This window comes from Alnus glutinosa, chromosome 3 (genome assembly GCF_958979055.1).
Source record: "Alnus glutinosa chromosome 3, dhAlnGlut1.1, whole genome shotgun sequence".
Classification (NCBI taxonomy): domain Eukaryota; kingdom Viridiplantae; phylum Streptophyta; class Magnoliopsida; order Fagales; family Betulaceae; genus Alnus; species Alnus glutinosa.
Window position 1 is genome coordinate 1,941,575 of NC_084888.1, and position 20,695 is coordinate 1,962,269.

Consider the following 20,695-nt stretch of genomic DNA (forward strand, 5'->3'; position numbering starts at 1 on the left):
TACTCTTCTAGGTTCTACATCCTTCATCAATCACTTCACTCCAACTTGTATAACAATTCAGCAAGCCACATCGCTGTAAACAAGTTTTCCAAACTCGGGAGCTAAAACCACAAGAAAAGAAAATGTGGTTTTGGCTCTCAACACCAGCCTTGCAGAAACCACAATTAACATCCCCTTTAAAACCCCAAGCAAGCAACCGGTCCCCAGTAATTAGCCTATTATGAAGAGCTAACCATAGGATAAAAGCTTGTTTGGGAATAGCAAAAGAATGCCAAACCAACGGCCATCACCTCACAACCTCCTTTTTCATCCTTAGGTGATTCAAAGTTTCTGCACAAGTGAACACACCAGACTTGACAAGACTCCAAATAGGTTTGTCAATTCCACCAATCGGCACATCCATCAATCTACTTTGAATGGCTACAAGATCTTCAGAACGCGCTGGCCTCCAACACCAATTACCCTGCTTAAGGACAGTATCTAGCTTAACATCCAGTCTACTATTGGAGTTATAGATAACTCTAAAGCCTTTTTTTTATTTTTTTTACTATGTTCTTTATAATTAATATTTCAATTAGGGATATAGGTGGTAAGATTAGATGAAATGATTATCTTTTGAGTAGGATGATTCTTTTATCTTTATAGGGTTTGTTAGTAGGCGGATTAATTTGATCCCTTTGTAACTGTAAAGTCTATTATTTATTGAAGAGTAAATATCAATCAAATATGCTGGAAAATATCACTTTCATCTTTGATAGAGATCAGGATTGCAGCAGGTTTACGATTGACTGTCTGTTTGGGTTTGCTATTTCAAAACGTGCAAGTTAAAAATAACAATTTTAAAATGTGCAATTTGAAAATGCAAATTTTAAAATGATAGTTAACGTTTGGTAAAATTACAGTTTCCCCTTTACAATCAAAGTCTAACCTTTAAAATCGTGTTTTTAAAAATGTACCCCCTTACTTGATCCTGAACTATCAATTTTTTTCAATTTGGTTTAAAATTATGTACATTTTGCAGTGCCAACGCATGTTCCCACATTCCAACATAATTTGAAAATGGAGTCCTGGAGTTTCAAAACAGCATTATCAAAAGCCATGATAAGTAATATACAAACTGGATAATAAATAACAAATTAAATAGATAAAATTTCATTTTTATGGAAATAATCTTTGAACTTTTAAAATATTAGAAATAGAATTCATCGAAACGTATCAGAATTTTGAATAAAATGGTAACTATATGGATTTATTTCCCTTTACAAAAATATTTTGGTGTTTTTGGACAAAAACAAAAAAAATCAGAAGAAAATTAATATATTGCAAGTGTTTTTAGTTTTCAGTTTTCAGTTTGAAAAAAAAAAAAAAAATTAGTGCAATTTAAAGATAAAAACTGTTTTTATATTTTGAATTATTTATTAATTTCTTTTACTTGAGCTCAATAACTTTAATTATGAATTTCACAATTTTTTTCACTTTTCCAGCCGTTCTCATTTGGCAAGTTGGGTGGAGAAGTTTTTTGATTGAGTTGCTAGCTCTTACGAGTCAACTCTTTTGGTCGGGACTCTCGAAGAAGATGGTAGTAGGAGATCCTATATATATATATAGGCATATAGCAAGAGTAGAGATACTCTTAGGTTTCTGAGTCGTCTAAAAGGCCGTACATAGATTAAGGATAAAAAAGAACACTCCATGAATGGTGATATCTCATAATGTTAAAAAAGTGTTTTTTCCTTTTCTTTTTCCAAGCATGTTAAAAAGTGCTTGTTCAACAGATAATACAGTTGTAATTCAACTAGCTTCCACCGAAAATACTGAGAATAATGGACCTAGACGCAACACCTGATCTCTTGCCGATTAACTCAAATTTCAGTCACCGGAAAATATGGACCCGGATTTCATGTTTTTCCCAAAAGCTCATATATTTCACTTCCCAAGATTTATCTTCTGAATTCCTTAGAACCATATTTGTCGTGCCTCCAGGAAGGTGTTCTTTAGCAAAAGAAGCTGGGATTCGCTGCATAAAAACAAAGAAGACCCTTTTGTAAATTTAGCTTATACAAGAGAAAGAGAGATCTGGTGATCATTAAAGCCCAATTTGTTTTTTTTTTAATTAATTAATTAATTTTTTTAATTTTTACAGTGACTAAAAGCAAAATAAATAAAATCAAGAAAATATGCTCTAAACTAATGGCTTTAATGCTAAGAAAATAAGAGGATATATGTTGGAACAGGATGATGATTGCTGGCAGGCTAATTAAGATAAATGCGTCTCTCGAAGTTCTTCATGCCATTTGGTAACATCAAGTCAGTCCATGATTGAGATCCACATGGCATGCAGGCAAGTTTAACCAACAGTTAAATAAGGAAAAAGGGTTAAAAAGAGAGGAAAGCTTACAAGTACAAACCACTCCTCCACATGGTATTTTGCCATGCATCTCTCGAAGTAAGGAAAATCAGAGGCAAAAGACTGGCCATTTTCCAAACCTTACATCTTTCTGTATCAACCTTTCCTTTTGTCCCTTTCTCTTCATTAAGTTTGAGCTGTGAATCCATTTTCTTGGTGGGAGGCTCCTTTTCCTCTATTTTTTTCCTTCTCTGGATGTCTTTCCCTTTGAGTTTTTTGAGCTGGTCTGCTTCATCATGTGGAATGTGGTTGTTCAGCGGACCATAAACTCTCTCACAACCATCTTTTCCAAAAATTAGAACATCAAAAGACATTTCTCCATTATATATTTGAAAAGCAAGAATTCATTGTCCCCCAAGGAGTGATCTTCAAAGTACTGCTTCCAACCATCTTGCAAATGTATGCCTTCTGCTGTCTTGCGCAATTTAACACGCCACTCGTCACCTGAGGAATCCCTAAGAATTGCTTGATCAGGCAATTCTTTCGGTAAATGCTTCACAAACTTTGGTGGGATTCGCTGCAAGTTATGAGAAAAAAAAAAAGAGGAAGATCAAATTTAAGCTTCTGTCAAACGAACATTATAAAACATTAAAGCATGGGCAACATGGGTGTGAATGACAAATAAATAAAAGCACGACCTGATGTATTCCATCGCATTTATTTTTTATGCTTTTTTTTTTCTTTTTTTTTTTTTTGTTAAAAAAAAAAGAATGTATATGGTGGGAAAAAATACACTTGCTCTAACTTATAACAATCAACCAGCAATAGAGGAGCCACATCCATTGAAAGGAACTCACTTAGCACCTAACCCTATGCTGTAATGAAGATCCTTCAAATAATAGACAAACCACCAGGACTTTAACTAATGATCTCTTATAATAGTTTGGTGATCTTGTTCAAGATCAAACATATCCACAATCATAAAATGAACTGATCAACATCTAATAAAGATTCTGTACAAACATTATTATAAACTATGATATTTTGGCACAACAAAGCCAATTTGTAGCTCAAGTCAAATGTAGGCAGCCAGATCTTCTCCCCAATTAAAGGTCTTATTCCCCCATGACAATGCACTGTCTTAAATTCCTAAAGCTGTTAAAAAATAGTGAATCTTCTAGTCACATCCGCTATGCATTGGAATGGTATTGTAAATGCAATGTCTTAAATTCATAAATATAAATTAGATCGGCCCCTGTAAATTACAAACTTCAGATAGAAACAGAGCATAATATCTCCAGATTTTCAAGAACAAACTAACCTCTCAGAGCATATCATAAAACAGTAGTGCTTATAAGAAACATACATAAGAAATGGTCAAGCAACAGTTAGCCAATGAAGATTACTAAAAGCATTTGAATATGAAGGATCATGGACCAAAAAGAGTAAAGATGCGAATTCACCCCTAGGCCCTAGTCACCAGAGTAATTCTAGTATAATTTGACAGCAGTACTCTGCATCTGAGTCCTCCTGTGGAGTCTTCAGGCGTTTCTTTTCAATGAGCATGCTTTTACAAAATATGACTGAGATTCACTTAACAAGTAACACTAATCCAAACTTCAAAACGTCAACGAAGCCAAAACTCTTTAAACTCACATGCTGTCTCTGCTAGATCATCTTAGACTAGACTAAAATCAATAAACCAAGCCTCTCTCTATTCTAAATCCAAAAGATGATTATATATATGATTATATCAATAGACGTCTTAAGTCCTGTATGTTTTCTTCTAGGAATTTTTATGAATTAAAGAATATAACAACGACAAAAACCCACAAATGAAAATTTAGATACTGGGCTAGGGGAGAGAACATCTAATCAAATACAAATCAGATCATTCAGACAAGAGGAGATTCAAATGCAAAGAGAGAGAGAGAGGGACTTCGTGTGCTGAACAACCACTTCAATAAGAAGACAGTGGCTCACTTAAGAAGACATCTCCATGTACGCTTATGAGTTTATATATATATACGGTTATGAGTGCATTTGTGAAGTTTTTGTTCCACATTACTAAGATCGATGTAAGAAGAAAGAGTGAGTGATTTATATAGAGTAGACTTAACCAGTAGCGTACTTGGAGATGAACTTGTACAGAGATCACGTGTAGATCAATCTGTGAACTTTGAATTGCTTATATATATGGAATACATGCTCTGTTTTTGGAAGGTTGACAAAAACAGATTTCACAAAGCTCTCAGCTCCGCCATTGATTAGATGTCAAAGCAATCAGACATGAGTGCGAAACGGCAACCAAAAGGAGTTTATTTATCTCTAAAATATACAGAACAACTCTCCAAAAAACAGTAAACATAAAAGATTTACAGATCCAAGAGCAAAGAACAAAGGGATATAGAATCACCAGGTGCTCAGTGTTGACGCCTCCAAAGATGAGCTTGAAGAAGCAGGGTCTATTGTCATCCATGTCGTCATGAAACTCACCCCTCATCTAAGATCTTTAAGTCTTCTGTGTATGGAAGTTGCAGAGGGACTCAGGGAGAAAGTAGCCTCCTTTAATATTGCGAAAACTAGGGCTTTGCTGCACCCTAGCTGGCTTCTCTTACTATATATAGCTCTGCCTTCCTCTTACAAGCACCACTGCAGCGATAACAGATAGAGAGAGAGAATGGAAGTGGGTGTTAATTTACAGACTGCTTGCGTGTTATGAGAGTTTTTTTGCCATTATGGGCTACGTTAGCTTGCATGTCAGCCGAAAAGTGACACCCCGCGCGGAACTAAAATATCAGGAGAGGGGGACAAAACTAATAAAACAAAAATTTTGGGGGTAAAAATGAATTTTGAGGGGTTCATTTCATAAAAATATATAAAATTTTGAAGAATTTTTAAAACTTTTGTGGCATTTTAAAATTTTGTGGAGGCCCGGGACCCCAAAGGCAGGGTGGTTCCGCCTCTGGACACATGTTCCCGCAAATAGGGGTTAATTAGTACATTTCAAAGAAAAAAAAATGTAGGGGAGCCGCTCTCGCTCTCGCAAAATGTGTTAAAATATATGATCAAATTTGATTGTATTGGCGTCAAGGTATCCTGCTTTTGAGTAATTCTAAATGTTATACTCATATTCTTCGTGTCCCTCTAAAAATGATGTAGCTTTTAAAATTACCATGTGATTAAAATTCAATTTTGATTAATTACAAGCTCAATAGTGATTTTAAAAATTATTTTATTTTTTAAGAAACATAATAGGAACATGGGTATGACATATAGCATTATTCCCCACTTTTTTACATACACAAATGGGGCCTAGGTGAGAAGACTTATTCGAATATGATTGTAATTGATTTTTGATTTGATTGTAATCTCCTATCTTTTAGTACTCAGATTTGATTATATTTAAACCTGATTTAATATTATTTCCACTTATTATATTTGTATTGTAATCTCCTATCTTTTGTATTGAAATTATCATCAAGAAATAAAAACAAAACTTAGCTCTTTAGGCTCTTTCCTAGTAGTGAATATAGGTGTCAAATACTAAAACACATGCAAATCATTTTTATGTTTATAAGGTTTGTTAGTAGGATTAATTTTGATCCTTTTTAATTGTAAAGTCTATTTATAGACAGAGTAAAAATCAATAAAATATTATCAACAAGGTGTTTTTGTTGCGAGGCCCACATTCTTTTTTCAAAAGAATCTCCCCCAAAATAATACTATTAATGGACTCTCTATTTCAAAAATTTCACTAAATTTTGATGAAAGTTGTCAAAACACCTCATGCATCAAATTCTTTAAAGTTTCTCTAAAATGGTGAACGGCAAAAACCCTCTTTATATTTAACCCCCCCAAATAATTTCTCTATTAATTTTTTAATTATTTTCTTTCAGTTTCCCGCCAAATCCTTGCAAGGGGAATCGATCCCCTTCCATCTTTGATGTTTATATAGTTAAAGTAATTGCTCCAAAACTAATAAAAAATAATATTTAATTAAAATTGAGAAATGTTTAGATAGTTTGATGTAGGAAACTTTTTAAAAGTGATGGTTAAACACAAAAAAAAAGTAAATTCTTTCACTAAAATTTAGTGAAATTTTAAAGAGTCCATTGAGATCACACTTGAGATTCGAACTTGATAGGAATAAGGATTGTACCAGGTTTACGAGGGACTGTTCGTTTGATTTTGCGATTTCAAAATGTGGAAGTTAAAAATAGCAACTTTAAAGCGTGCAATTTGAAAACTCTTTTGGTAAAATTATAGTTTAGCCTTTATAATCACAGTTTAGATTTTAAAATCACAGTTCTTTTAAAAATGTACTCTCAAACGATACGTTTTTTACAATTTTTGTTTAAAATTACAGCTTTGATCTGCAAAATTGCAATGCCAGAGGCATTTTGAAAGTGGTTCCACGTTCCAATATAATTTGAAAATGGTGTTCTGGAGTTTCAAAACAGCATTATCAAAAGCCATAATAATTAATATACAAACTGGATAATAATCTCAGTGGTTCTGCAATTGGTCACAGGGAATTGTTTAGCAACACCTTAAACTTACAGCAAAATCTGAACCGATAATGAATACAGATTTGTTAAAAAAAAAAGGCCTATTGGTCGAGCTGAGCATACCAGAACCCCTGGATCTTCACCTCCTTTGGGGTCTTCGCACCCAAATCAGTGTCAGATGGCTGAATGCTCTCAAACACTCCAATCACCTCCCCTGTCTCAGGCTTGCTCTTGGTGACACTCAGGGTGATTTTCCCTGTTGATGATGATGTATTTTTAACGTTCTCCTTAGCGAGCTCCTCCTCGTCTCCTCTGCCTCCGGCAGGCAATGCAACCGCATTGTCATAACCGGTTGAGCCACCCCGGCCCTTTGGGTCCAAGAAAGATGAGCCACGGTAGGATGGCACTAGAAACTCTCCTCCAAAACTCTCCGGCTTGCCTGATGCCACCAGCTGCTTGATTGTGAAAAGGAAGGGTACGCGCTCGCCACCAGGCAGCTGGACAGTCACGGCTGCGTAGTCAATGCCATCTTTTTCCACGAACTTAATGCCGCCATCGGCTGATACTTCAAAGGGTCCCTCGATTTCGTCCAGGGTATAGGTTAAGCGGGTCATGAGCTTGGTGTTCTGGAACTCCGGTGGGGAATTCTTGTTCACACTCTCGGCTTTGACAGTGAAAGAAGTGGGCTCTAGGCAGAGCTTCTTGGCATTGTACTTGCCGGGCTTGAAGGCGAATGCTTCCACCCCGCCGTCAATGGTTGGGCACTGGTTGGCTGTTCCGGATCCCTTGACCTCCAGGTATGTCTTGCTCTGAATTTCATCATAGGTTAGCCTCTTTGGAGCTCCTTCAGCACTTGCTCCCTGAAAAAACATCGAGTGACCAGATCGTCCATACAGTTTTAGATGTTAATAATCTCCATTCATCGTAAGTGAAAGGAAATATAAGAAGTCGAAATAATGGTAGTATTTAAACCCAACCTTCTACGATTAAACAAATGCCATTAACATTATTACCATTTTCCTTTCAATTAAGCATTAACGGTGTGAGTGGAAATATATATATCTAGCAGGCCAAGTTTCCTGAGTCAGGACAGTGTCTGCAGCACAACACTTGGGAATGCGACCTCTCTTAAATCACAATTATCCAATCAGCTTAAGCTTTAGAGCAGGATTCAATCTGATATTATGTTAAATCACTTCATTCATATTTAAATTATTAAAGCACCAAGCATGGTTTTCAAACATTATAGCTTAATTGTGCTTCAAATCTAAAACGGATCGGAATAGGATCCCCTCCACTTCAAGTTAGTCATTTCATAGTCAGAATTTAATATTGATGTGAGTAAATGATGTCACATGATAAATCGGAACACAATTCTGCTTTAATTAGACAATTAAGAAGGGGCCTCGAAATTTGTCAAGCTGAGGGCATGTAATACCAATCGATTGGTGTTCTTTTTTTTTTTTTTTTCTTTTTTTTTTTTTATGTTATAAACTAACATGTATTTCGATTGCTTTAACCAGGCTTTTAGCGAGAAAAAACAAAAAAAAAAAAAGATGATCTAAACGAATATGAATTGAAGGGCAGAAAGTAATGTAGTCCATCAGTCAACGATGACAAAGTAAATGAAAATCCGCAATCTAAATTATTCTTAAACAATCTTGTCGGAGTCTTCTCTCTCACACGTATACTTTCATGCAACATCTTTTTGTTAGTCAAATTTGGTGTCACAACTGAAAGAGAAATACATACCGAGACGACGAGGGCCGAAGTAGCAAGAGCAAAGCCGGCAATCTTGGTAGCGTCGACACATTTCTGAGCCAAGTCCTTAATATCAGCTTGCAGTGAGCAAGTAAGCCTGGCTGAAGCTGGTTCCACGCCAAAGGACTTGGAAACACTGACAGAAGACCTCAGCTGTAGGCTGCTCCGAGAAGGCACGCCCACCTTGGTGGGTTGCATGAGCGTGGCTGCTGCTTGTAGCGAGGCTGCCATTCTGTTCTCCTTTTGCTCTCTCTCTCCCTCCCAATGCTTTCTCTATATTCTGAGAAACAAAGTAAAAGAGATCGTTTTGTGTGGTGGGAGTGCAGACAGTGGACGGTACTGGCAGTTATCTGGTGGCCTTGCTGCGAGTAAGATAAGGGATAGGATAAGGCTTTCTCTTATTGGTTGGTTGAAGCTAATGCCCCTGTTTTTGTAGTTTGCCACCTGGCAAGTTCTCATTTGGGATAAAGATACTCTCAGTCTGACCTGGATGTGTAATGGATGATACGGAAAATGACACTTTGGTTATCTTAGCAAATTCACGTTGGGCTAACCAAGGACTGTTGAGTACCGTAGCAAATTTGGATGAAAAATTAGCCCGTTTCTAATTTGATAGAGATAAGATTAGTATTTGAGTTGGATTTCTATTCTATTTTATTGAGATTATATTATTTAAATTAGAATTAGGATTAATTAGACTACTAGAGTTCTTACCAATTTAGTTATCGTTCTATTTTTGTCTATTTAAAGATCATCATGTTGTCAATAAAAAGGGAAAGAGAATTATTAAGCAAAAGCTTGTTTATGATTTGCCTCCAACCTGAATTGGATTTACATGTGGTCTCTCCTACTCAAAAGGAATTCATTGTCTATCATATTTTTATCTCAATCATGTGGGGTTCTATCATAATTTAGCCTAAAAATTGTACAAACGTAGACAAAACTAGAGTCGAGTTATGTTTACAAATTATTGATCAAGTCAAGCTGAGTTTATATGAGTATGACTTGTTTCATAATCAAGCCGATTAACTCAATTCGAATAGATCCTTCTCAAACATGTTTGTGAGCAGTTCTATTCATTTAACGACAATAGACACTAGGATACCAATTACATTAATTTGTTGTTGTTGTTGTTTTTTTTTTTTTTTTTTTTTTGTGTAATATAATTTGTTGGAACTTAATTTATAAAACATTGCCACACACGGACAAACCCAACACAGCAAGATTCTACTAGTTCCAGGAAAAATAATTACTAAAAATTATTGTGTTGCGATATATAAAATGTTAAGAGGGATATACTTGAGTCAAAAGCTTCATTATTAAGCTTTTCTAAGCAACTTTTTGGGATAAATTATAAGAATAAATGCAGATCCAGTCCACATGATTTTATTGAGTTACAAATAGTTACATGAGAATTTAAAGAGATCCTTAAGATTTTTCGGAATAACTGAAAAAACACAAATGAATCACGAAGAGCATTTTTTTGTTAGAATTACGCTGTTCGGTTTACATGATAAAAGCCAAAAGGACAATATTTTGCTCTTATTTCTTTGAATTATGCTTACAATTTTGAGTGATACTTACAATATAATAGACTCATGGATACACATATCCATAAGAGAATTAAATAATACAAATAGACTTTAACTACAATTAAGTAACTGTGACTAAGTGAAAAACTTCGATTATAACTATGTTACAGTCTTCAACTGTGACTAAGTGATGATCTTCAACTGTAGTTAAGTCACAATTTTTAACCGTGGGTAAATAATACTTGGATCTCATGATATACTCTAACAATGTGAACATTAATAATATTTCTTTTTCACACCAGGAGAAGTAAAAAGATTTGATTACTTCCTAAGTGCACCACGGTGACCCTTTATATATATATAGATAGATAGCTCGTTAGGAAGCTAAAAATGTGTTGAATAGTTTTTTGACCAAATAGGACAATTCTAGTCATCCATATTCCTTGATCGGATGAATCTGCCAATGTTGGACAGAACCCGCGGGGAATTCCAATTTCCAAACAACTTTTAAAAGTAAATGCTTAAAAGGCCATCCAAATCTGCCAACTCTAAAGTCTAAAGGGCTGGGCTTGGATAATTGCTTCATGGGCTGACTTTAGAGAAAACTGTCATGAAAGAGAAGGCCCAAATCCAACGATCCAGGGAGGTAATCTGGGAAAGATGAATGTTAAGTCCCAGTTTGATTGATTTCAGTCAAACAAAACACAGTCTCCCCTTTCTAAGGACAAAAGGACATCTTGAAAGTTGAAACTGCAGGTCTACAACCACAACCAAGGAGCACACCGGTAGATCAATCGGTTTAGAACCACGACGTGCATCAGCGGGAAATAACACAGAGAGAGAGAGAGAGAGAGAGAGAGAGAGAGCAGCTCAAAAGTGCTTGAAACACAAATCATCGGAGCTCCTCAATCCAACAGAGAGAGTGAGATTGCTTTCTCATCATCGCTACCTCGTCCATCTCTCTCCCCAACACACTAGGATCAAGAGACAACGTAAATCAAAAACAAAAGAACACAAACAAATTAATAATAATAATAATAATAATAATAAAAGGCTTATTAGCAGGCATTCAGTATGAGTAGGAGGTAATTAGCTCATCACTGAAAGTATCAGATATGATAATCTCTCATCATTATGCCTGACAATCTCACAAATTAATCAAACCCAAAACCAAATCTGCTGAGAGAAACTAAAACCCAACATTAAAAAACAAACACAAAAAGAGTACGACAATGAAAAGGGTACGGAGTTCTCTCTCAGACAAATGCCTCGATTTGTCGTCACAAAAGAATGGAATAACAGAGATCGGACTCGTCATCATTTTTTGTTCATCACCGAGAAAAACATCCTCAACCCACCAATCATTATTTCTAGAAAATACAAAAAAATAAAAAAAATCATATCACAATCACAGGATCTAAGAAAAAAAAAAAGTAAAAGTAGGTAAAGAAATCAAAGCATTCAGTAGAATAAGGAAGCAATCATCAATGGAATATAGAAAAGCAAGAGAGTGGATACTAACAGATCCAATTGGAGTTCAGAACTTGCGGAGATATAGATCGTGTTTTTTTTTATAGGAGAAACTCCTTTTAGGGTTTGGGTTTAAGAGCCTTTTAAGTATAGGGTTGAATTTAGGGTTTTCAGACTTTTCTCGAAATTACGAGTGTACCATCATTTTAGCAGAGCGTTGGGTCAAAACCTGCGGCCCATTTGTCTGTACAGTGACACCAGTTCATTCAGTTTAGAAATAACTTATTAAATTTCTCACAAAAATACTTCTATAAATCTTAAAACAGTAATACTACTCTTACACCGGTTATGAGCTTCTCTTTCGACATAGAAAATTACTTTGAATACACCACGTCAAGTCATCTTCAAAAATATTCAATCTTATGCTCTATTTGTTTTGGCGTAAAATAGTTTTTAAGAAGTGATTTTGATATTTTCTAGTGTTTGGTAAGGGCGAAAATAATGGTCAACCGGAAAGTAATTTTCATTTGACAAAAATTGCTTAGTAAACTTTGAAAAATGATTTACGCTTTTTAAAAGCATAAATTATTTTCTGTAGATGACAGACGTAGTTGACTCTCTTTTAAACGACGCAGTCGACCTTTACGTTCAAGTAGTTGATTATCGCCGGATTCCAACAAGCCGGATTCTAGCACTGGTCGGTGCCGGCATCTAGAAAATTATGCCAGAATCCGGCAACATCTGGCTACCGTCGCCGGATTCCAACGGTACTTTACCATATTTTGGCTAGACTGGCTGAAATGACCTGATCCTTGGCCATCGGGCCGAGATCCTCCCAGAATGGCAGGATCCTGGCTAGCTGGCTGGGATCTGGGCAGGACGGCGGGCTTCCAGTCAACTAGTCGGGATCTGGCTGTTTTGTGCCGGAATCCATATGCGCAAAATATTATTTTATATTGTGAATAAAATTTAATTTTTTAAATTAATATGAGTGAATAAAAATATAAAAAATATTAATAATTTTCCGTACGAACCATACACTATAAAATAATTTCGACGGAATATTTTTTATTTTTTTATTTTTTCTAAAAAACGACTTCCCTGAAAATATTTTATGACAGAAACCATTTTATACCGAAACAAACGGAGTATTAATAATGAATTTAGAATTCGAAAACAAATAAAGTACATGCTTTCATCATTTAAGCTCATATCAATTGTATTTTATGGATTAGAATATTAATTTATATAATTTCATTTTTATTATATTAAGAAAATAGAGAGGAAGAGTTTTCACTTGTTGAGATGAGAGTTTGTGCCCACATATTAGGTGACCGTTAAAATCATTGGGTGTGTTTGGTAAAAAATATTAAGGTAAATTGTTTCTTTGAGTAGAAGTAAGAAATGATTGATGTGATATAAAATAAAAAGAATTTGTATGAAATAAAAACAAAAAAAAAAAAAAATGTTTTGTAGTGACTTTTTTATTTAAATAGTAATAAAAAATTATTGATGTGATATAAAAAGTGTAAAAAGTTATAATGTTATATATATATATATATTTTAGAGATGTAAAAATAGAGGGATGGGAGGGGAGAATGGTTATCGAACTGAGCCAATTTAAATGAATAAGCTCATTAATTTTTTGAGATAATTAGTAATTTAACATTATATACCATCCTTTTCTTTTGGGGGTCAAATTAAACAATATCTTAAAACATTTATTTTCTTAGTCATATTGAAATATGGCACCAACTCAATCCCACACTCCAACTCCATTCCTTTACCCAACTGGGTATGGTGGCAATTATAAGAAAGCTTCATCTATTCAGATAAAACTAGACAAATTTTGGGGACAGAAGAAGAAAATTGTCAATGCAGAAACTAGGAAACAATGGTTGCCACTCATCATATTCTTTATGGGGGTCTTACATAAAAATGCTGAGAATACAATGCTTGCTCAAAGTTGCAGAACAAATACACAGATTTCCATATACTAAAAATACTTTCTTAAAACTTCTTAACGCAATCCCAAACAGACCTTAAATCATAACTGTCATGATTCAGTGCCTAAATGAAGTAGACGACCAGCGCCCATATGGGGTACACTAACAGAGCGATAATGCCAACAGTGTTGGATATTCCATGGGTTTGTGTAAAAGAATTTCTGAATCCCCCAGATGCCCGGATGTGCTCTTGCAATAGGTAACAGCCAATGATAAGGCATATCGCGATACCAACCCAACTGTCCCTCAAGGTGTCTGCAAAGAAGCTTGGAGCCACAACCAGAAGGAGAATCAGAGATCCTGGCATCTCCAGCCAATCTGCAGAATCATCAGGAAACCAGATTTATAGGAAGGCATTGAACAATTACTATGTGACATGTATAGAGGACAGAACAAAGTGAGACATGCTTAGAAGTGATCAGTAAGATGGGATGACTATGGTGACTCGACCATATACCTGGGAAATGTCGTGGGAAGAAAAGCCTTAGTACAACTGCGATGAAAGCAATCCATTTCCCTACCTCTCCTCTGAATGGTTTTGTAGCAAATTTATCAGTAAATAAAGCTTAGCAGAAGATAATTAGAAAAGGAAAAAAAAATAAAAAAAATAAGAGAGAGTGCACCACCAGTAGGAATTATCACCTAAAAAAATTGAACAGTACTGAAGGAAAGCTAAAGAAAATGTAAGGGACTAGAAGTCCAGTAAGCATGTTCGTCCTCCAGTTGGTTCGGTCCAATATCAACAAATAACTGCAATGAAAAAGGAAACCAAATGTTGTTAGTTCATTCAAAATTAGCCTATTAGTAGAACAGAACACGACACTCTTCAGATTTATAGTGTTAAGACCACTACAAAGTGGGGAAGTAACTGAGGTACATATGCAAAATATAGTTAAGGCAAGAGAAAATAGCTTTTACATCCCTTTGAGCTGAAGAAATTTAGTCATCCAGTCACTAACTGCACAGTTTTGGGCAAGAAGAAAAGAGATCAATATAGTTTTGAAATATGTTCTTCCTTGTATCCAATCTTCTTGGAATCCAAGCAAGAATTATAAACCAAACAGAACAGGAATGAGCTATTCTTCGTTTTCACCAATGTCAGGGTTCATATCTTCTGCAACCATTAGCAGGAGATGCAAGTATATTTTGTTCATATCATATACGACTGTCGATAAACTGAATCTTATATCTCTCACTGCAAATATAGTTATAGTTGTATTCATCAACTTGATTTTTGCATTTTGTATACATTTATTTATGGCTTCACAGTATGCCTGATAAGTGAAATGTTGGAAGAGACATGACAACAGAAATATTTTTCTAAGATGGCTGTCTAGATTCACCTAACAACTTAAATAGTTGGTCTTTAAGGCAATCATACAACTCTCCTCAACTATTTGAGTCCTTCCTAATTGTGCTTGAGCTCTAACTCACCCTTAGAATATTAATTAAATTATTAAGTTTATATTTTTTTTACCAGGTTAAGCTTTTTGGACCATGGGTAATTTAACATGGTATCAGGTTAAGCAATACAATCATGACATCGCTGACACAACTTGGCACACCAGGCAGAGGCAAATTTATATGCCCTGAACATTTTAAATCACCTGGGCTACTATGAGCCATCGAAACAATGTCAGAATGTATGAGATGCTAAAGCCAACAGAAGGCCCCAACTAAACGTGAAATAAAATGATTCAACCATACGAAAAAAACGTTCTCAACATTTTCGGGTCGAGCTGTGAAATGTTGATCAAACAAGAGAAGAGAAAGACCCAAAATTGAAACACTACAAATACTTTTTTCTTTTTCTTTTTTGATAAGGAAACACTACCAATACTCATAATTAAATAAGGAAATTGACAAAGGTAAACACTTTCCTCATTGGATTAACCCAAACATCGAAAAAGATAGTGAGACCTTAATGTCAGTCATCCATGATTCATGAACTAGGCATAACAGTTCAACTCTTACATTCACATTCCAAACAGTATAAAGCAATTCATCCAAAAAAAATAAAAACAGTATAAAGTATCAAATCCAACCAACTAGAGATCGAAAACAACCGTTAAGAAGAGCCAAATATGGAATTTACAGAGACAGAGTACTCACATTGCAGCGAAGGAAGCGACCCATTTAAGAAAAGAAGTCCCAAAGCTGAGGCCACCAAGTTTGGCGGCATGAGTGATAAGCCTCTTAGCGGCAATCTTTAGCTCATTGAGATCAGATCCGATCAAATCCGCGGTGGCCGGATCAGTTTTCAGAGCCAAATAATCCATCCTTCCCATTATGCTTCAGATCTGATCAGCAGCACGAATACAAGTTAAGGTAACCCAAATGTGGCTTGACGACAGCATGACTTTCAACCTGCTCATCTTTATCTCTATCGGTTACAGTGGGGGGACCCCTCGTTTTTAGCGCAGTCATTTCGGATCTCTAACTGTTAATTCAGCTTTGAATGTTCTGTTCGGATCCTCATGGTTCGCCGTGTGGTCGCGCCAGTTCCGGGCCATACTGCACGCGGCACTCCTCCTCAGTCATATCGTTGCTGACGTTGTAGACATGCTTGAGCCCACCGCGCCACGTGTTGAAAGCTGTTTGTCACTGCTTTGTCGGTCCGTTTGATTTCAAAAAAGTTTCGGCCCAGTTAAGGCACGGCATGCTGACAGGCCCAAAGAAAAGGTTGAAGGGAACCAAGAGGCCCAAGACGCAAGTTTTTTTTACAAGTGGGCTTCAGCCCAACAACCCAACTACTAATAATTCACTTGATAACTTAAGATGCGTTTGAAATTGCGGTTTTATAAACAAAAAGTGTAATTTTAAACTAAATTACAAAACATGAATCGTTTGAGAATTGTGTTTTAAAAAAAAATTGGGATTTGAAAGCGTATAAAATTGCTTTTTCAAATCCCTGGTAATTAGGTGCTTTTTTGAAAACGCATAATTTTAAAAGTTAACCTGTGAGGCTGTGATTTTAAAGATTAAATTGCGATTATGCAAACACTTAATTGCGTTTTTAAAAATCATTTTTTCAAATCGCACTTTTGGAAATCGCAAATCCAAACGGACCCTTAAACCCTTATCATTGCTGGACTACGTACGTACCCATTACATATATTCAGTTGGCTGCAATTTGCCCACCGACCTGAGTCCTAAATAACATTAATAATGTTGCATTATTAACATAGGGTCTCGATAATGTCCACCGATCTAAATAGCTGTTTAAACAATTTATGACATGTTCGGACAAAGTAAACTTTATAAAAAACCTTCTCAATTAAGTTTCGGAATTTAATCGGGGTTGGTTGGAGGTTGGTAATCACGGGTCAAGTTGAAAAACATAAAAGAAAGAAAACTTAATACTTCATTATTCCATATTCCATATTCCAAAACTTAATAATAGATTGTGTTATATCACACCGACCCACAATAATTGCTGAAACTCGCATCAAGACTCGAGAGTAATTGGGTAGGTCCTCTATCACTTTGCAAGCTTCCCAAAAAGATAATGAGGAAGCCTTCTTTGACGAAAAGCTTAAAACAGTGAATTATTTCACGTATAATCATTAGGGGGGCAAGAATTACGCACACAACAGCACCATGAGTCATGACTACGACTTCTTCCCCGAATCATACCCAAAAAAGAATTCGACAAAAGAACAAAAGGCAAGTAATTATCATCTTCCATGTTCTAAAGTCCAACTGGTTCTTACATTCAATAAATTATTCAGCATTTACCCACGTGTCATACGAAGGTGTGAATAAAACCTGAGAGAAAAAGAAAGTGCAATTTCCAGTAACGCTTTTTCCTGCGGGCACTGCACTAATCATGTCATAAATACGTATGTTTTTCTTCCTTCCCATGGCATGTGCATCGTCCAATACCCATCGCCTCAAAAGACGAGTCGGACGGACAGAATTTGCGAATCCCACATAACTATTGGTACGCATTTTATTTCCAGCTTCTCCACCAGAGTTTTTACGTGGCAAAATAAATATAAATTACTTTACAATCGCGATGATTCCCAGCTAACTGCGATTCCACGTCACAACACGTGGGACCGACATTATTGCTGATGCTGGTGTCGTCGTCCTTTCCTTGGAGCATCCACGACCGTCGGTTCATGCGAATCACAGACCTGCGTCTTGAACTTGCACCCAAACCTCCTGCTCAACTTGGACCCGCCTCTCCTCCGCCCTTCGTTTTCGGGTGTTTCCGCCTTGTCGATCTTCTCGATGACCTTCTTCATGGTGGAGCACTCCCGCTCCAGCTGATGCACCCGCGTCCTCATGCTATCCATGTCCAGCCGCAGCACCTGATTCTCCCTCACCGCCGCCCGCCAAGTGCTCTCCCCCTCCGCGCGTTGCGCCGAAACCCCCGCGCCCTCTTCCGCCTCCCCCTCCTCTTCCTCCTCTTCCCCCTCCCCACCCCGCCCTGTGACCATCACGGACGGCCTTCCGGGTTCCTGCGGCGCCGTTTCGGCCGCGATTAGAGTCCCCGCGATCGCGTGGCGCAGCTGGAGCTGCTCGAAGAAAAGGACTTGCACCACCGCCCGCAACGGTAGCCGCTCGTTCTGCGCCGCGTGCGTGCACGCTTCAAGCGTCAGCTTCTGGCAGTCCATCACTCCGCATATCTTCTCTCTCTCCTCCTCCGATATCCACGGATGCGCCTAGCGAGGGTTTCACACATACTTAATACGGATACGGATACGGATACGAATAAGAATACTAATACTAATACTAATATACGGAGTTATTGTATGAATGTACCTTGAGATAGACATCTACGGAACGGTAAAGACCGTCGTCGAAGAGACGAGCTTGATCTGGAAGCGAAATAGCAAGTTTGTAGAATCTGTCGGGCTTGAGATTGGCATCGGAGGCGATCTCCGAGAGGTAACCGTCGATGAGTTTTCCGACGAGCATTAACGCTGGGGATCTGAGTTCTCCATCTGCGTTATCTACGTCGTCGGTTCGGTTTCGCTCCTCAAATCCATGGAGGAAGTAGTTCAAGATCCTCTCCACGCAGTCGACGTCGTAGAGGGTCTCGTTCAGATACGAATAGCTGGGAATGAGGAGGTCGTCCAGCGTGGCCTGCTCGAGCTGTGACCCAATCTTCTTCTCCAGAGCGGCTCTGCAAGCTTCGGAGGCGTTCAGTATGTTCGCTGTTCTCAACAATCCAAAGAGGAATCTGGTTGCCGGAGAAGACGACCTGGTGGAGCTCGTCTCCGATGGAAGGTTCCCGACTATTGTCTCCAAGAGCTCCCTCTGCTCACTCTCCGAATTCACTATGGATGAAGACGACGACGACGGCTTCCGATTGTTCGACCGAGAAATGCCTGGGATGTGCTTCTTGGCGTAGTAAATCAAGCAGCCCTCGATGATCTCCGGGCTCAGGTCTCTATCTTTCATGGTGGAGATCACACGGTTGAAGAATGGAAGGCTCAGAAGCACTAAATCCTCGAACCACGGCTCCGCATTGGTGCCCCTCGTCAAATTTCTTCTTCTCCCACCGGTCTCGATCCCATTCCACAAGATCTGCTGCTTCGAACTCCTACCCTCGTTCGCTCCGTCGCTCACCGGCCATCCGAAGAGAGCCGGATCGACCGAGGACGCTCGCGAAGCAATGGAATCGATGCACTGCTCAGTGATCCCTAGGGTTTCCGCGAGAGGCATCAACCTCTCGCAAGACTTCAACGCTCTGATCGAGTCCTTGAGGCTCCTGAGCACTGACTGCGAGAAAAACCTCTCCGTCTTGGATATGAGGTTGTCCTCCGAGTACTCCTCCGTCATCTCCAGAACCTCACCGGCGCACCGGAGCGGCGCCACGTTCCACGCGTTCACCTCAGTCTTCACGCCGTAGCAGAACTTCGCCGCCGTCTCGAACGTCTCGCTCCCGCCGGGAAAGTCCGCCGGCAGCGTTATATGACACTCTATTTCCTCAATCTCGTCTCCGTCGCCGTCACCCTCACGGTCTTCTCGCCGCTCCGTGGGGTTGGCCTCTTCCTCCGTTATCAGCAGGTGAAGCTTTCGGCTCTTGGACATCAACGGAAACTGAAAAGCAAAAGTAGGAACAGGAACAGGCACAGGCACAGCACAGTAAGAGACAGACTAGTAAGAGAGACAATATATAAAAAACGGTGCGCATCGACGAATCGTAACTGTTACCTTGTGCAAATGGAAGGCCATGTCGTCGACTTCGACCACAATGTCGCTTGGCAAGCCGGTGGTGCAAAACCAGGCTTGCCCTTTGGAGCTGGGCTTGTCGGGTGCCGCCATTTTCACAGTGATCGAGTGTTGCCCGTTTCTGGTTTTGTTTTGTGTTTGGTATAGGAGGAGGCTAAAAACCCACACCCATGTGTATGTGTAGAACCAAACAGGACTTAGACTCCTGCTGTCTTTGCTTTATAGACGGGTAGAAGAAACAAATGGGAAATCTGGGATGTCTTTGGGAGAGCCCTGATTACAAAAAGTCTATGGGGGTGGGTGAGAAATGGACTTGACCTCCGGAGTGAAAGTATAAAAACTGGTTGGAATCCAAAAATCTCAGATCGGACAAATAGAGTTTGAGCAAACTTCGAAAAAGGGGATCGTGGGATCGATTTTCTTTTCCCAAATTTCCTTTTTCTTTTTTCTTTCTTTCTTTCTTTCTTTGAATCCCTCTCTAAAAGACACTCTTTCTTAACAATAATAGAAAAGGACCGTCCTTATCATCCATTTGCCAGGCGACGCAATTGCTTGCCAACTGGGCCTCATACTCTCTCTTTGCTTTTTGCGTAAATGATGGAATATTTTAGTTTATAATCCAATTTCATCACCTGGGCTCAGCTTTAATGAACTCCATAAATATCATACATATCAATCCATTTCAACCTTTACAATTGGGATGATTGGATTGCAATGCATTAGGAAATTATAGGGTTTACTTGGTCGTATTTTTAGTTTGAGTTGTATTGAGTTATGAATATAAATAAGGCGTTATAAGTGAATTCTTAACTCAATCTATTTAATTAAACGAGTTAAAATCTTCAACCATAATCTCTTAATTTCATGTTAGGTTATAAAAAA

The 20,695-nt window shown here is 37.9% G+C and overlaps 3 protein-coding genes, 1 long non-coding RNA gene and 2 other non-coding genes across 6 annotated transcripts; all 6 read right to left on the reverse strand.

Annotated features, from left to right (window-relative positions):
- Positions 1 to 6,812: 6,812 nt before the first annotated feature.
- On the reverse strand, positions 6,813 to 8,946 carry LOC133863971 (oxygen-evolving enhancer protein 1, chloroplastic). Its single transcript, XM_062300146.1, has 2 exons — positions 8,611 to 8,946; positions 6,813 to 7,718 (listed from the first exon to the last, which is right to left on the reverse strand). The coding sequence occupies exons 1-2, from the start codon at positions 8,848 to 8,850 to the stop codon at positions 6,960 to 6,962; spliced, it is 999 nt and encodes a 332-aa protein (XP_062156130.1). The 5' UTR covers positions 8,851 to 8,946; the 3' UTR covers positions 6,813 to 6,959.
- A 1,581-nt stretch (positions 8,947 to 10,527) lies between these two features.
- LOC133864391 (uncharacterized) lies at positions 10,528 to 11,781 on the reverse strand. The gene is made up of 2 exons (XR_009899494.1): positions 11,674 to 11,781; positions 10,528 to 11,521 (listed from the first exon to the last, which is right to left on the reverse strand). It is a non-coding gene; the product is annotated as an uncharacterized LOC133864391 (long non-coding RNA).
- Positions 11,221 to 11,292, reverse strand: LOC133865103 (small nucleolar RNA Z105). Its single transcript, XR_009899635.1, has one exon. It is a non-coding gene; the product is annotated as a small nucleolar RNA Z105 (small nucleolar RNA).
- On the reverse strand, positions 11,403 to 11,491 carry LOC133865143 (small nucleolar RNA SNOR75). Its single transcript, XR_009899666.1, has one exon. It is a non-coding gene; the product is annotated as a small nucleolar RNA SNOR75 (small nucleolar RNA).
- Positions 11,782 to 13,506: 1,725 nt separating the features above from the next.
- On the reverse strand, positions 13,507 to 16,149 carry LOC133862322 (cold-regulated 413 plasma membrane protein 2-like). Its single transcript, XM_062298102.1, has 4 exons — positions 15,740 to 16,149; positions 14,270 to 14,377; positions 14,085 to 14,155; positions 13,507 to 13,945 (listed from the first exon to the last, which is right to left on the reverse strand). Exons 1-4 carry the CDS (start codon positions 15,913 to 15,915, stop codon positions 13,692 to 13,694), a joined length of 609 nt encoding a protein of 202 aa, XP_062154086.1. The 5' UTR covers positions 15,916 to 16,149; the 3' UTR covers positions 13,507 to 13,691.
- A 1,140-nt stretch (positions 16,150 to 17,289) lies between these two features.
- LOC133862997 (BTB/POZ domain-containing protein At5g66560) lies at positions 17,290 to 20,293 on the reverse strand. Its single transcript, XM_062298954.1, has 3 exons — positions 19,796 to 20,293; positions 18,398 to 19,681; positions 17,290 to 18,297 (listed from the first exon to the last, which is right to left on the reverse strand). The coding sequence occupies exons 1-3, from the start codon at positions 19,904 to 19,906 to the stop codon at positions 17,695 to 17,697; spliced, it is 1,998 nt and encodes a 665-aa protein (XP_062154938.1). The 5' UTR covers positions 19,907 to 20,293; the 3' UTR covers positions 17,290 to 17,694.
- Positions 20,294 to 20,695: the final 402 nt, after the last annotated feature.

Coding starts and splice junctions, on each gene's coding strand:
- LOC133863971 (XM_062300146.1), bottom strand. CDS start 8,850: ATGGCAGCCTCGCTACAAGCAGCAGCCACGCTCATGCAACCCACCAAG. Junction 7,719..8,610: donor CTTCGGCCCTCGTCGTCTCG/GTATGTATTTCT, acceptor ATGTTTTTTCAG/GGAGCAAGTGCTGAAGGAGC.
- LOC133862322 (XM_062298102.1), bottom strand. CDS start 15,915: ATGGGAAGGATGGATTATTTGGCTCTGAAAACTGATCCGGCCACCGCG. Junction 14,156..14,269: donor GTACTGTTCAATTTTTTTAG/GTGATAATTCCT, acceptor AAAACCATTCAG/AGGAGAGGTAGGGAAATGGA. Junction 13,946..14,084: donor CTTCCCACGACATTTCCCAG/GTATATGGTCGA, acceptor ATGATTCTGCAG/ATTGGCTGGAGATGCCAGGA.
- LOC133862997 (XM_062298954.1), bottom strand. CDS start 19,906: ATGGCGGCACCCGACAAGCCCAGCTCCAAAGGGCAAGCCTGGTTTTGC. Junction 19,682..19,795: donor TGGCCTTCCATTTGCACAAG/GTAACAGTTACG, acceptor TTTGCTTTTCAG/TTTCCGTTGATGTCCAAGAG. Junction 18,298..18,397: donor CCGTAGATGTCTATCTCAAG/GTACATTCATAC, acceptor AACCCTCGCTAG/GCGCATCCGTGGATATCGGA.